Source organism: Triplophysa dalaica, chromosome 17, assembly GCF_015846415.1.
Source record: "Triplophysa dalaica isolate WHDGS20190420 chromosome 17, ASM1584641v1, whole genome shotgun sequence".
In the NCBI taxonomy this organism is placed as follows: Eukaryota; Metazoa; Chordata; class Actinopteri; order Cypriniformes; family Nemacheilidae; genus Triplophysa; species Triplophysa dalaica.
The window spans coordinates 4716316-4728604 of NC_079558.1; the positions used below are offsets into that span (position 1 = coordinate 4716316).

At 40.4% G+C, this 12289-nt stretch overlaps 1 protein-coding gene across 20 annotated transcripts in view; it reads left to right on the forward strand.

Annotated features, from left to right (window-relative positions):
• Positions 1 to 11244, forward strand: part of tcf7l2 (transcription factor 7 like 2) — an 81067-nt gene extending 69823 nt beyond the window's left edge. For 2 of the 20 annotated variants that reach the window (XM_056770748.1, XM_056770753.1), the window contains 8 exons: positions 1375 to 1515; positions 1650 to 1812; positions 2453 to 2560; positions 3945 to 3993; positions 4593 to 4643; positions 5583 to 5655; positions 6679 to 6739; positions 8940 to 9078. In XM_056770748.1, the coding sequence (XP_056626726.1) occupies positions 1375 to 1515; positions 1650 to 1812; positions 2453 to 2560; positions 3945 to 3993; positions 4593 to 4643; positions 5583 to 5655; positions 6679 to 6721 (628 nt within the window). In that variant the 3' untranslated portion in view covers positions 6722 to 6739; positions 8940 to 9078. Of the gene's footprint in view, positions 1 to 1374; positions 1516 to 1649; positions 1813 to 2452; positions 2561 to 3944; positions 3994 to 4592; positions 4644 to 5582; positions 5656 to 6152; positions 6226 to 6678; positions 6741 to 8939 lie in introns of those variants that run through there. The other 18 variants (XM_056770737.1, XM_056770742.1, XM_056770739.1 and 15 more) reach the window with 15 other exon arrangements.
• Positions 11245 to 12289: the final 1045 nt, after the last annotated feature.

Here is a 12289-nt window from a genome sequence, read left to right on the forward strand (position 1 = left end):
CACGGTGGAAGCGGGCGGGCGGCCCGGATGACATGGCACAAACACAAATGTGTCAGTGATGAAGGGAAGAGAGAGAAGAGAGATCGGGGGGGGGATGCAGTCCCCAGAGAGGGCCTCCAAGAGAAACTAGTTGTTCCTTGTGAGTTTACGCTCATCATTATATTCTGGCTCCGAGCCATACAGCCACACTCATGCGGATAATGAGCTGTTTGAAAAAAGAATTATTCCTTTTCTTTTTTCATCATTCTCCATTCTTTTACAATTGTGTACCGCCACATACGGCTGAGACTCACAACACACAGGCACAGAAATATTCATGTGTGCTCTTAGGAATTTATTTCGCTTTCAGGTAAATCTTTACACTAAGTCAGGGGATGATGCTGTATTTCTTTAGTCAGGCAGGGGATGGTTTAGGAATCCTCACAGGCAAAGGAAAATTTAATGGCAAGTAAATGAGAAGAAAATGACCACCCTAAAAATCATCATGAAAATCGTCTCTTCATTTACTCAACCTCAAATTGTCCCAAATCTTTGTTCTGATGAAGACAGAGAAATATATTTTGAAGAATGCTAATTACAAAAACCGTTTTTGGCCACTATTGACTAGGAAATTTGCTTTATACATTTCTTTGTTCTGTTGAACACAAGAGAGTATATTATGAAGAATGTATGAAAGTAAACAGTTCTGGGGCACTTTGGACTATCATTGACATGTTTCTGCTATGGTATAGTTAATGGTGGCCAAAAACAAAAATTAAGTTACTTTCTTTTTTGAAATATCTTTCTTTGTGTTCATCAGAACAAAGACATTTATACAGATTAGGAACAATTCGAGGGTAAATAAATGATGACAGAATTTTATATTATTGGGCAAAATGCCCCTTTAGGGAATGACCACCCTGATCAAATTTGCTGTTCTGAATCAGAAAGGATGTTGTTACAGGCAACTTGATGTGTAAAAGACAACAAAATGTAAATAAGCATTATTTACTTTCTTAATACATGCGAGTTTAAAGTGTAAGAATCATATTATTGCATTTCATTCGGCAAAAAGTCAAATTTATAAAGAAAATAATCCTAATGAATATTTAGTCACCAGATGTCTAAAATTGTGAATGTTTTTTTTACATTCTATGTTGTCTTTAACCCTCTATAACCCTCTAGATGCTATTCTTGGATTTGTCATTTCTTGGTTACAGTCACTTCCTATTTCTCTTATAATAAAAAAAGTGTACGCTTACTGTTGTTTTATATACATAGCCGCTGTGATGCAGTATATTAAGTTTTAAGCTTTAATCAAAGTTAGTGTTTTGCTATGTCAATGTGTATTTCCATCCTCCATTTCACCTGTGTCCATTCTGACGATTTACACAGTCTTTTCTCCTCCAGGTTTCCTCCACACATGGTGCCACCCCACCACAGTTTGCACACCACAGGGATCCCTCACCCCGCCATCGTCGCACCCAACGTAAAGCAGGAGTCCTCTCACAGTGACATCGGATCCCTCAACAGCTCGTAAGTCGCTTTGTACTTTTCGACACACATTTTAGGATTCCTTCTGATTGGTCGATTTGTTTGTTAATGGACGGATCAAGTTTAGGGACACTCTATATCGTGTGTAATAAACATCAACTTTCTTTTCCTGTTAGGAAACATCAAGATGCGAAAAAGGAGGAAGAGAAGAAGAAACAGCCCCACATAAAGAAACCTCTAAACGCGTTTATGTTGTACATGAAGGAGATGAGAGCTAAAGTCGTGGCAGAATGCACACTGAAAGAGAGCGCAGCTATAAATCAGATCTTGGGCCGAAGGGTGAGTTTACACACTGGCTCTAACTATATCCCAGCATTATGTCTTAACAGAATCAACAGGTTCATGTGGAGGTTATATTTAGAGCAACACATGTCTGATTTGTTTGATTTATGGGCCTGTCAAATAGTAATGACCACTTCAGATGCCTTGCGGGAGAACGTGTTCAAAAATGTAGAAAAGTTACAAATATAGCCAAACCTGAACACACACAAACGTTTAATGTTGCGAGGAGGATTCTCATATGTGATGGTTTTTATAGCTAAATATGATATTACTATACGTGTTGATCATATCAGATACTTTGGATAGGTTTGGATAGGACACACAAGTATAAATGCACACACGCACTTAAAGGCCACGGGATTATGCAGAGCATCAGTAGCCCGTCTCGACTTCTGAGACCACAGATTGCAGAGTTGTCAGTGGTGGAGAAACTTACAGCTTGTTTAGTTTTCTATTTCTGTATAATTGTAATCTTGCACAATGTTTCTGTAGTAAAAAGAGCACCAGGAGACATCAGGGAGGGAAACTTAAACATGTCGGTTTGACCGCTCCTGGAAATGTACTTGGGCCTAAAATATCAGTGGCTTGTTCCTCTGTGACGGCTGGCGTTTTGATGCATGTGTTTGTGTGTGCGCAGTGGCACGCTCTTTCCAGAGAGGAGCAGGCCAAATATTACGAGCTCGCCAGGAAAGAACGACAGCTTCACATGCAGCTCTACCCCGGCTGGTCGGCACGAGACAACTATGTAAGTTTTTAAGTTTTCAACAAGTAACCATTTTTGATTCCCTCCACAGGGGTTACACAGCGGTTTCATGCCACGTAAAAATCTTGATTTTACAAGTCAATGGAACCACAACCGGCATCCGTCGGATAAAGTTTAAGTTTGTGTGGCTGTGACGGATCTGAGATGGCTTCAGACTACCTTAAAGTTCCAGTTTATGAAATTTAGTGCCATCTATGGTGAGGTTGCAAATTGCAACCAACGGCTCACACCACCCCACCCCCCTCTGTTTCGAAGCTCTATGGTGGCTGACACGGAACTAAGATGTCATCACGTTTTCGCTTCTTCGTCGAATGGAGATAACATATTTACGAAAAGCGCTCTGTAGAGGAGTTTGTGCATTTAGGGCTACTGTCGAAACAACATGGTGAATTCCATGTAAGTGGACCGGCTGCGTATGTAGATAGAAATAGCTCATTCTAAGGTAATAAAAACTCTTTATACACCTCTGAAGACATAGTTATGTACATTATATTGCATTTCTGTCCATAGACCCTCCCAAAAGTTACACGTTGGTCTTTTAAAAAATCTTGGTGGTTTAGCTTGTTGGCCAATTGGTCTTCCAGCTAACCAGTGCCCCCAAACCTTTTAAAATCATGCAGGGTTGCATAACGTAGATCATCTACAAATGCAGCTTTTCTACAGCGCGGGCAGATCTGTTCTGTTTCTCGCCTGCCGTGCGATTTTCCTTTCATTAGTATTCCACTGGTTCACCTAAAAAGAGAAAGGCGAGCTCAGATCAGAGTAATTAAATAACCACGGGGCCTAAACGCCTCGCAGCTTTGATGAAAGAGGACATCTCTCTCCTTCGCCAGAAATGGGGAACGAGCGCTCCGTTTACCGTTTCACCCAGGCAGACCGTTCGCCCCTCATGTCTGACAAACCGCTCCGCCGCCCAGCCTGTCAACTTTACTTGCAGCCTGACCACTGGCAGAGAAACGAGGGCGAAGACTTATTTCATCCACAGAAAGGAAAGCCCTCAACGTTTTGACCTCCAACTCAACACACTCAGAAGTAGCCGTAAGAACGCACCATTATCAAGAAGGACAATGCGAGTTCCCTCGCTCTTCCCCTCCAGTAAACAAACCCACTCAAAGAAACCTCAAGAGCCTCCAATCGTTTCACAATGAAAGATAATAGAGAAACGGCAGAATAAACCAAAGGAGCGAAATAGAAAAATGGAGAAAGTTCTGCGGTGTCCTGCGGTGGCAGATCGAACCTTCGGGCTCCGGCACGAATAAATAAATCAGTGAACATTGAGTGTTTTTGTTCATTTCGTGTAGCGGTCTTTTCTGCAATATAATAACTAAGGTTCCTGTCTGTTTCTCTCTTTCTGGCATGTCATCAGGGGAAAAAGAAGAAGAGAAAAAGGGAAAAGCAGGCAGGAGAGGGCACTGGTAAGTGAGCTGCAATTATATCTCATATTAGAGCAGACCCATCATCTGTCACACATGTGACATCTCAAAGATGAAAGTCCAGCCTTTTTCTCATCTCTTTTTTTGTGCCTGCCTCATTTTGTATATAGCTATGCTACCCAATGCAATATTTACACGACAGACTGCTTGTTATCCCCCTGCCCTCCCCTTGCCCCATGTTGAGCATTAATAACATTGAATATGCATGACCCCCCTCCCACCAGCTACCCAGCCCCCCTCCAGCATTTATGGTACTGTGATATGTGTGTTTGAGAGCGTGAGTTAATCACCCTTGTGACTGACTGCTGTCTTTATTCATCCGCCAAGTGGCCGTAACTTTGGGCTGTGCTTGCTGCATGCTTTTTATGTGTTTGAAAATAACAATGTAAGAAAACCTTTTTTTTTTGGAAATTAAGGAGGTTTGCTGATGACATTGATTTCATTCACTTCATTCACGTTCTTCTGTCTTATGATTATATACTGTGAGATATTGTCCAGGACGAATGTAGATGTTTTTACCGTTTCTCTCCATCACGGGAACCCCTTTTGAAGGCTTTTGTATCTTGTTCTTTTTTTTCCAGAACACAGAGAATATTTTCCAAACCCTTGCCTTTCACTTCCACCGATTACAGGTGCTAATGTTATTTTGAGTCTTAAATTACTAACTTGCTTTTTCCCCTTTTTTTGATTCTTTATGTATTTATGTGTTTGTGCAGTATATCATATATTTAATGGTACCTTGCTTTATACGTAATTCTGTTCAAGAATAAATTGCTTCATTTTGCTCCTTTTCTCCATTTTTCGTCATTTCTTTTAAAGATGCTTCTGTTATTAAGAGTCATTCTTTATTGTGTAAAAATATCATTGACACACCAAGCATGCATCTGCAGTATTTTTTTAAGGAATTACATCTTTATATTAAGATTAACCAGAGATTTTGGTATCAGGGTAAACCTCCTTAATCTACTGCCCCTGTACCTGCCCGCCCCCAGCATGAGAGTGGGCCTCGCCCTGTCTCTTCACTGCTTGGTCTTTTTAGTTTGTGGCTTACTTTCACCCACCTCATACACCTGCCCACCGGTGGGCATTTCTTTATGCTTGTAAGAGGTGGAGGAATGTGGGCCATGCTTGTTGATAAAGCAGCTTTCTCTATATTTCCCTGGCTTAGACTAATGCTCCGCCTCCTTGCTGTAGCTCTCCTCCCAGATACTGCTACCTTAACCTACCTTTAGAACAGCAGATAATGTAGCCATATCTGCATCATCCCAATTTCCTTTGCATTTATTCATCATGAGCCTTGGTTGATAAAGGCATGCATTTTTATCATTTACTTTCTTTTACGAATATACATTCGCTTGCAGTTTGGTTTTAATTTCTAATGTTTGTTTCACTAACAAAATATGGTCAGATAAGGCAGTCCTTATTGTAAAAGCATACTGCACAAACGATTGCCATATTAGTTTAATCGTAGGATGACTTTTTAGAGCTCATCAGGTTCATTGGATTGATCTTTCTTTTCGCTCTCTTTTCTAAATTCACGCTGGCTTCCTCTTCCCTCTTCGTCGCATCAGATCTGAGCGCCCCAAAGAAGTGTCGCGCACGCTTCGGGCTCGACCAGCAGAATAACTGGTGTGGGCCATGCAGGTGTGTATCTGTGTGCCGGCAGGTGTGCTAGAGCGGGTGACAGCTGGGGAACTCTTTCGTTGGTACCTACTTCCTTTTTTTCTGGCTCTCTCAACCTTGCAACCTCTCCACACAATGCCTTTCTCTGCCAATCAGCCGCTTCTGCAAATCTAGGGGATTGGGTTTTTCTTTAACAGTGTTATTGTGTGAGTGTTTGCGTGCACGAAAAAATCTCCCCCCCCAAAAACTGGGCGGATGCCAACATCTGCAGTCAATGCAGTCGTGGGTACTAACATTCCTACGAGGAGTTTTTATAGTGCTCCTTTTAAGACAGTTAAAGGCGGAGTCTTTGTCACGGGGAGGGGTGTGGCCTGTAGGGTTGAGATGGGCTGGTCATGGTAAGTTTTGGGGAGGCACGGTACCAATGTCCACAGCTGAATCCTTTGCTCTAGCTCCATGCCTTTTTGTGTCCAATTACATGCTTTTTTGTCTTTGTTGTGTTTTTATGTGGATAACAGATGCAAATACCCCTAAGAAGTGTCGTGCCTTGTTCGGGCTTGACCAGCTGGGTTTATGGTGCAAACCCTGCAGGTATATTCGCAGCCCCGCTCTTGGGGGAGCGTGAAACCGACGATGAATTTAAAATAAAATAAAAAATCAGTGCTTCTCTCTTGTTTCAGTTTGTATGTTTACAAAACTTTCCGAACGACTTGTATCTGTTGCTTTCTGACTTAAAAAGCACCTTGTTGCAGAAATCCTGGGGCAGAAAATGACAAATTATTTATTGAGATGTTGCGGTTATTGATGTAAAACATACACTTTTAAAGTAAATTGCATGCTTTAAGTGTATGACAATTTTTCTGCCCAAGGAACAAATCTTTTTCCTGCTTTTTGTACTGTTTTTCTAGCTCCTTCTGTAAGAATTGTGTGATGTAGCCACTTGTTTTGTTGAGAGCCAGGCTGGGGTGACGCCATCTCATCCGCCCTCTCTTTTTTCTTCCCCTTCTCCTTCCTTCTCCACCTCTCTCTTATAACCCTATTCAGTCCCAACCTCTTGTCTTTCTGTTCTAATACAAGCAGTCTTTGAATTGGGAATATGTTGATGGTAGGTATTTGTTTCTGCTAAGTAATACCCTTTTCTGTGTCATGCTTGTGTTCACCCTTCCTTCCTCATGGACATTAGACGTCGTGCTGTTCTGTCGTGACACTGTTCATTTACACCTGATCTATTTCTACTTTTCCCACTATATCTACCCTGTTCCTCTTATTTCATTATCCTAGTTTAGAAACCCATTTGGTTTTCTGAAATTCACACCCTTATTATATTCCTGCCTACTATAAAAAAGGAACATTTTATGTGAGTGCGTCATGCATAGTGGTTGCTAAAAATTTGTCAACCTGTGGTGGGTGAATCGAGAAAATTTTAGGCCCTTAACATTTGTATTTGAGAATGCTGTTAATATGACGACATTTTATTCCATTTTTTTCAACTCCTGTATATTTGATTTTTGTCCCATTTTTTTTTTTTAAGTAAGCTTGAGAGCAGGAAAGGCATTTTTTTTTACCATTGACTAGTGTTTGTTTTGGTTGCTGGCTGTAACCGTGTAGTTCCAGTTGGCAAGGTTTTGCAATTTTGCCAGTTGTCAGCACCGCTTCGCATTCGCTGCTGAGAGAAATGCTGGTAATTGCACCTTGATTTAGGGAGCTGGGAGGTTAAAAGACCCCACTCAGCTCCGTTTCCTGAACGATGCGTCTGGTGAAATTCCCTCCGAGGCCTATGAATCAATAAGGAACACGGGGAGATACTTAGAATCGATATGGCTCTTAAAAAATGGATATTAGCTTATTTGCCGCTGTTTGACGGGCAGTCAAACCAGTTGGCACAGCGTATGTGTTCCTCAGTCCATTTTTGAACGCAGACAGAACGTTTCGTAGTTTTGTATCAGAAAACTGAGGAATATATCAAGCCAACATGTCTCCTAGCCATCTCGATTCATCAGATTTGAGACTGAAATGTATTTATGAGTTTCTATAGTTTCCCAACGCACAGAGTGAAAAGTGTGTGATTTATGCCCTAAAATCGCCCCTTTTTATTTTCGAATCTGGTCATTTTCCTTTCATCATAGTCTGTATCTGCTTTCTTGACTGTCGCTCAATGTCTCTTTCACCCGCACTTTCGTTTGAAACCAAAACACACATAAGACCAGGCAGGGGTATAACTTAAGAAACAATCCTTACCTGGGTTCACTTTTCTTATAAAATCGCAAAGAAGTTACCGGATAAGTTAATCTCTCGCAACTCTCTAGCTCCCCCTGTCTTTGATTAAAATCCCTTTATTTCGTTCTCAGCATTTTGTTGTTCGAGCTTCGGCTGCATCACTGAACTTACCCTTTAGGCAGGATAACAAGAGTTTTTGGAAAAGGGGGTGTTTGTGTGGGGGGGTTGGTCAGGTCAGGTAGGGGTAAGGTACACTGAGGTTTTCCTCTCTCTCTCCTTCTCTCTTGTTCTCTCACCCTATTGCTTTTCCTCTCGCTCCCTCTCTCTACCCCTACCTCACGGCGTGCCGGCTTTGGCGCTGGTGAGATTTTGCCGTCGTGGCTGGCTGGAATGGCTGGCCGTAGGCGTAGCAGACGAGGGAGGGTCCTGACCCGAGCAGAAATGCAAACATGGCACCTCGACCTCTGTGCAGAGCATTCACACACATGTCTTAGGGGCAAGCTGAGAGTAGCGCTTGTTCTGTAACCTCGTACCCCACCATCTGAACTTCCCCTGGAGGAACGCAAAGAAAAAGACAGGAAAAAGAAGGCAGAAAGAGGAGTGTAATAATTCAAGCTGATGTCTAAACCGGATAGATCCCCTCGCGGTTTGCGAAAACCGGGGTGGAGTTCTTTGTTTGGAGTTCTGTTGTTCCGCTGAAGAGAAACAAAGAGAGACGTAGGCCTCACCTCTTTTAATGTGTCCGTAGGGGTTAGATACACTTCCTACCAGTGGTGGTCTTCCTTGTCACCCTTTCCTCTCATTTTGGTTCTTCCTCTGTCTGTCATTTCATGTTCCTCTTTTCCTTCATGCCTCCCAACGTACTGTCCTGTGCATGTGTGATTATGTGACGTCGTGTGCGAAGGTGACAGCTCTGAACCTGTCCGATTTGCATTCTCTTACAGCTCCAGCGTCCATTTTTGTGCTCTTAATATCAAAGCATTTCCCAAAATGGTTATGTGCATTTAAGTGGACGTTGCAGCTCTGTTTGTGCAAACCAAGGTCTGAGAGTCCGAGAGATTAAACGAGTGTTTCTTTTCCTTTTTCAGGAGAAAAAAGAAGTGCATTCGCTACATTCAAGGTGAAGGAAGCTGTGCCAGTCCTCCCTCTTCGGATGGAAGCTTACTAGAGTCTCCCCCATCCTCTCCCTCCATGATCACTCCACCCCTGTCCTTAAAAGAGTCCAAGCCACAAACTGAACAAATGCAACCTCTATCACTGACTATGAAACCGCCTCCCCTGATCTCGTCCTCTCAACACCGACACCAATTATCTCTGTTGGACAACTCTGGGGTGGGCAAAACATCCGGGCCGGCACACAACGGCTCTTTGGATCCCTCAGATGTGTCGTCGTCTCGACCCACAGGCTCCGCCTCTTCTAGGCCTTCATCGGTGTGTCATTCCCACTCTCTGCTACCCAGCTCGTCGTCACAACCCCTTTCGCTCGTAACCAAGTCAATAGACTAGCTTTGTTTTTTTAACCCGGCTTTCTCTGTTTGTCTGTCTTTGTCTTGTCTTTTTCGTTGCGTGTCGATTCTGTTTTACCGTGCGAAATGGCTTTGAAAATTAGTTAGTTCTTTATTGAAGTTCATTGGTCAATATTTGACCCGTCATTATCTAAAACAATGAAATTATTATGATTAAATATTGATGATGAAATACACTAAGTTGTAGAGTATAGCTTTGTGAATCTGCCAAATTTTTTTACGGATTTTTCGTTCTTTTTGCCTTTTTCAACTGTACGACAGAAAAATACATAACTGTTATGTAGTTTTACATAGACATGTTTAAAGACAGATATACAAAGTAGGTGAGGAATCAGTGAGCCCTTTTCTCGAAGAGTTGGTTCTTCTTCATTATTTGTATTAAATACGAGCTTGTGAACCAATCATTTTACAGCAGTCCAAAACTCAGAGGGAACGAGGACCGCGGAGACACTCTCCGACTGAGGAACAACTTTTATTGTGATGTTACTTGTTCTTGTTTAAATGTACAGAAATATGGGGGGATATTGTGTTAATATGCATTGTTCCATTGCGTTGTCTGTTTGATCTTTTTTTTCTTGTCGTTGTTTACCAGGGTTGGGGTGGGCGGACTCAATTGGAGGGATGTTTTGGGGTCGGGTGGGCAGGGTTTGGCATATTCAATACAAACTGTCACAACGCTAGGACCAGTAGTATTTATTGCTTTAGAGATTGCTTGTCGTACTTGTATGTTGTCCCTTTTTGAAACGTTTTCTTTTTCTTAATACATTGTATAAATATTCTTTTTCTTAACGTAAGCAACTTATATAAATATATATATAAATGATCCATTTTTACAAGGAGGTTTTGAAGTTAAAATGTTTTATTGTTTTGATTACATGAATTTCTTTTATTTTCTTGAAAACCAGGATTCCACCTAAACTACAGTGTAGATTCTCAGAAAAAAATGTAAAAAAAACTAAAAACTAAAAAACAAAACAGACGAACAGACGTATGCACAACTTAATTTCTAGAAACATATCTATAAGCCATTTTACAATAGGTGAAAAGGAAACTTGAAACGGGCACAGTGGGTTCCATGTCTTCAGTAGTACAGTTTTGTCTGAAGCCCTTCTTTTCTATTGTACAGTCTCATCTCTGCCGGACTGTAGAATCGTGTACAGATTTCCTGTGCCAAAATTTGTGATAATTTCCTCTCCACCTCTTATAACGCTGTAGGTTCTTCTGTTGTCAATGTTTGTTTTTCTTTTTGTTTTCAACCATAATTTGCTGTGACGTTACATAGATTGCTATGTATGTAGTATAAATGTTGCTATAACAAATGTGTTTGGTAGCAGATTGTCAAATAATAAATTTAAACTTAATAAAAGACGGACGTCATACTGTATAAACCCTCGAGGGCCAAATTATGTATATTAGGAGGTTCATAAAAAACGATGAAATAATACAAAAAAACACAAACTGCCACTTTTAAGTACACAACTACATATAGGTAGATAGAAAAAATAGGCATGTTGATGTTGCAAGAAGCTGTAAAAAAGCTGCAAGAGAATCATTCATTCGGTGCCATTGTAGTTGACATGACGCAACTGTAACCCGTCGATTTCTTCTCTGGTTTATTAAGATGCTAATGATGAATAGTTTGAATGTTTCCTTAACGGCTGTGATGTTCCTGTTATATTTTATGCTCTTATCTTTTTATTTTCGTTTGTTTTTGTTTGACATTTTTGTTTCGTTTTTTTATTTTCTGTTTTGTTTTCCATTATTTGAAATGGTTCCCAAAAACCATGTTTTGTAATGAATAAATGTTAATGCTGTACAGTCTCTGTAGCATGCAGTTCTGTATTAATAAAAACGAGTTAGTATGTGAGCTTGCCATCTCTGTTTTTTTCTGCTGGGATACACCAGCATCGCTTTGCCAGCAGGCTGAATTTTAACTCGCATAATGTGAGGTTTGTTTTTATATATTTGTTTTTGGATGCCTCCCACATATATATCTAGTGCACGTGCTGCGTGTCTCAAAGGCTGTAATCTAAATAAATGATGTTATGTCTTTTGAGTAGTTAATGACACAAGTAATATTGATTGATGATAATGAAACCTTGTCAAATCGACTAAGTTTGTCGGGTAACATAAATCTCCCATCACACATCGTTCACTAAAGTACGTAAAGTATTCTAAAGCTAGTTTGACTTTTCTGGATTTTAAAGTGATCACAAGTGCTTGATTTGAATATGGATGATCTTGTATTGTTCAGATGTTATATTCTTATATTCCTCATAGTAATCTTTTCAACAATTTGGTTCACGCTTTAAAAAAGGTGCTACATAAGGTTCTTCTCAGTAATGTAATCGAGGAATTACTTTTGGTTCCCTAAAGAACATTTCCTTAAAAGAACCAATTCTCTGGCTTTTAAACGTTATTTATGGAACCATTTAGCCCAAAATGTGTTATCTTTGGCATCATGTAGCACCTTTTTTCTCTGTATGAATTCATGTTTCCCTGTGTTCTTGTACATATACTGTATTTTCTATAATTCAGTAAATCAAAATGACGTAACACATGGTTCAGTTGTTTTACAGTTGTAATACATATATTATAAAACAGAACAAGTTCTGGTTGACTGATATATGAACAAAACAGCCAGACCTGGCTGGCCGTTTAAATATACATTGACTTTTCTGATGTAACTGCAGTTAACATGTCTGTTAAAAAGAATGTAGCTTATACATAATTATAAATATATAAAAAAGTACATTATGTCATTATATATTTAAAGGCTTTCTATCATATATAAAGCATTGTTTCCTGTTGAGGACATTCTGAATGGTCCCTTCCATATGAATAGACATAAACAAACTTTCTTAGTCAATTCATACCACTCTTCAACAACATTGTTCAAAGCCTATTAAGAG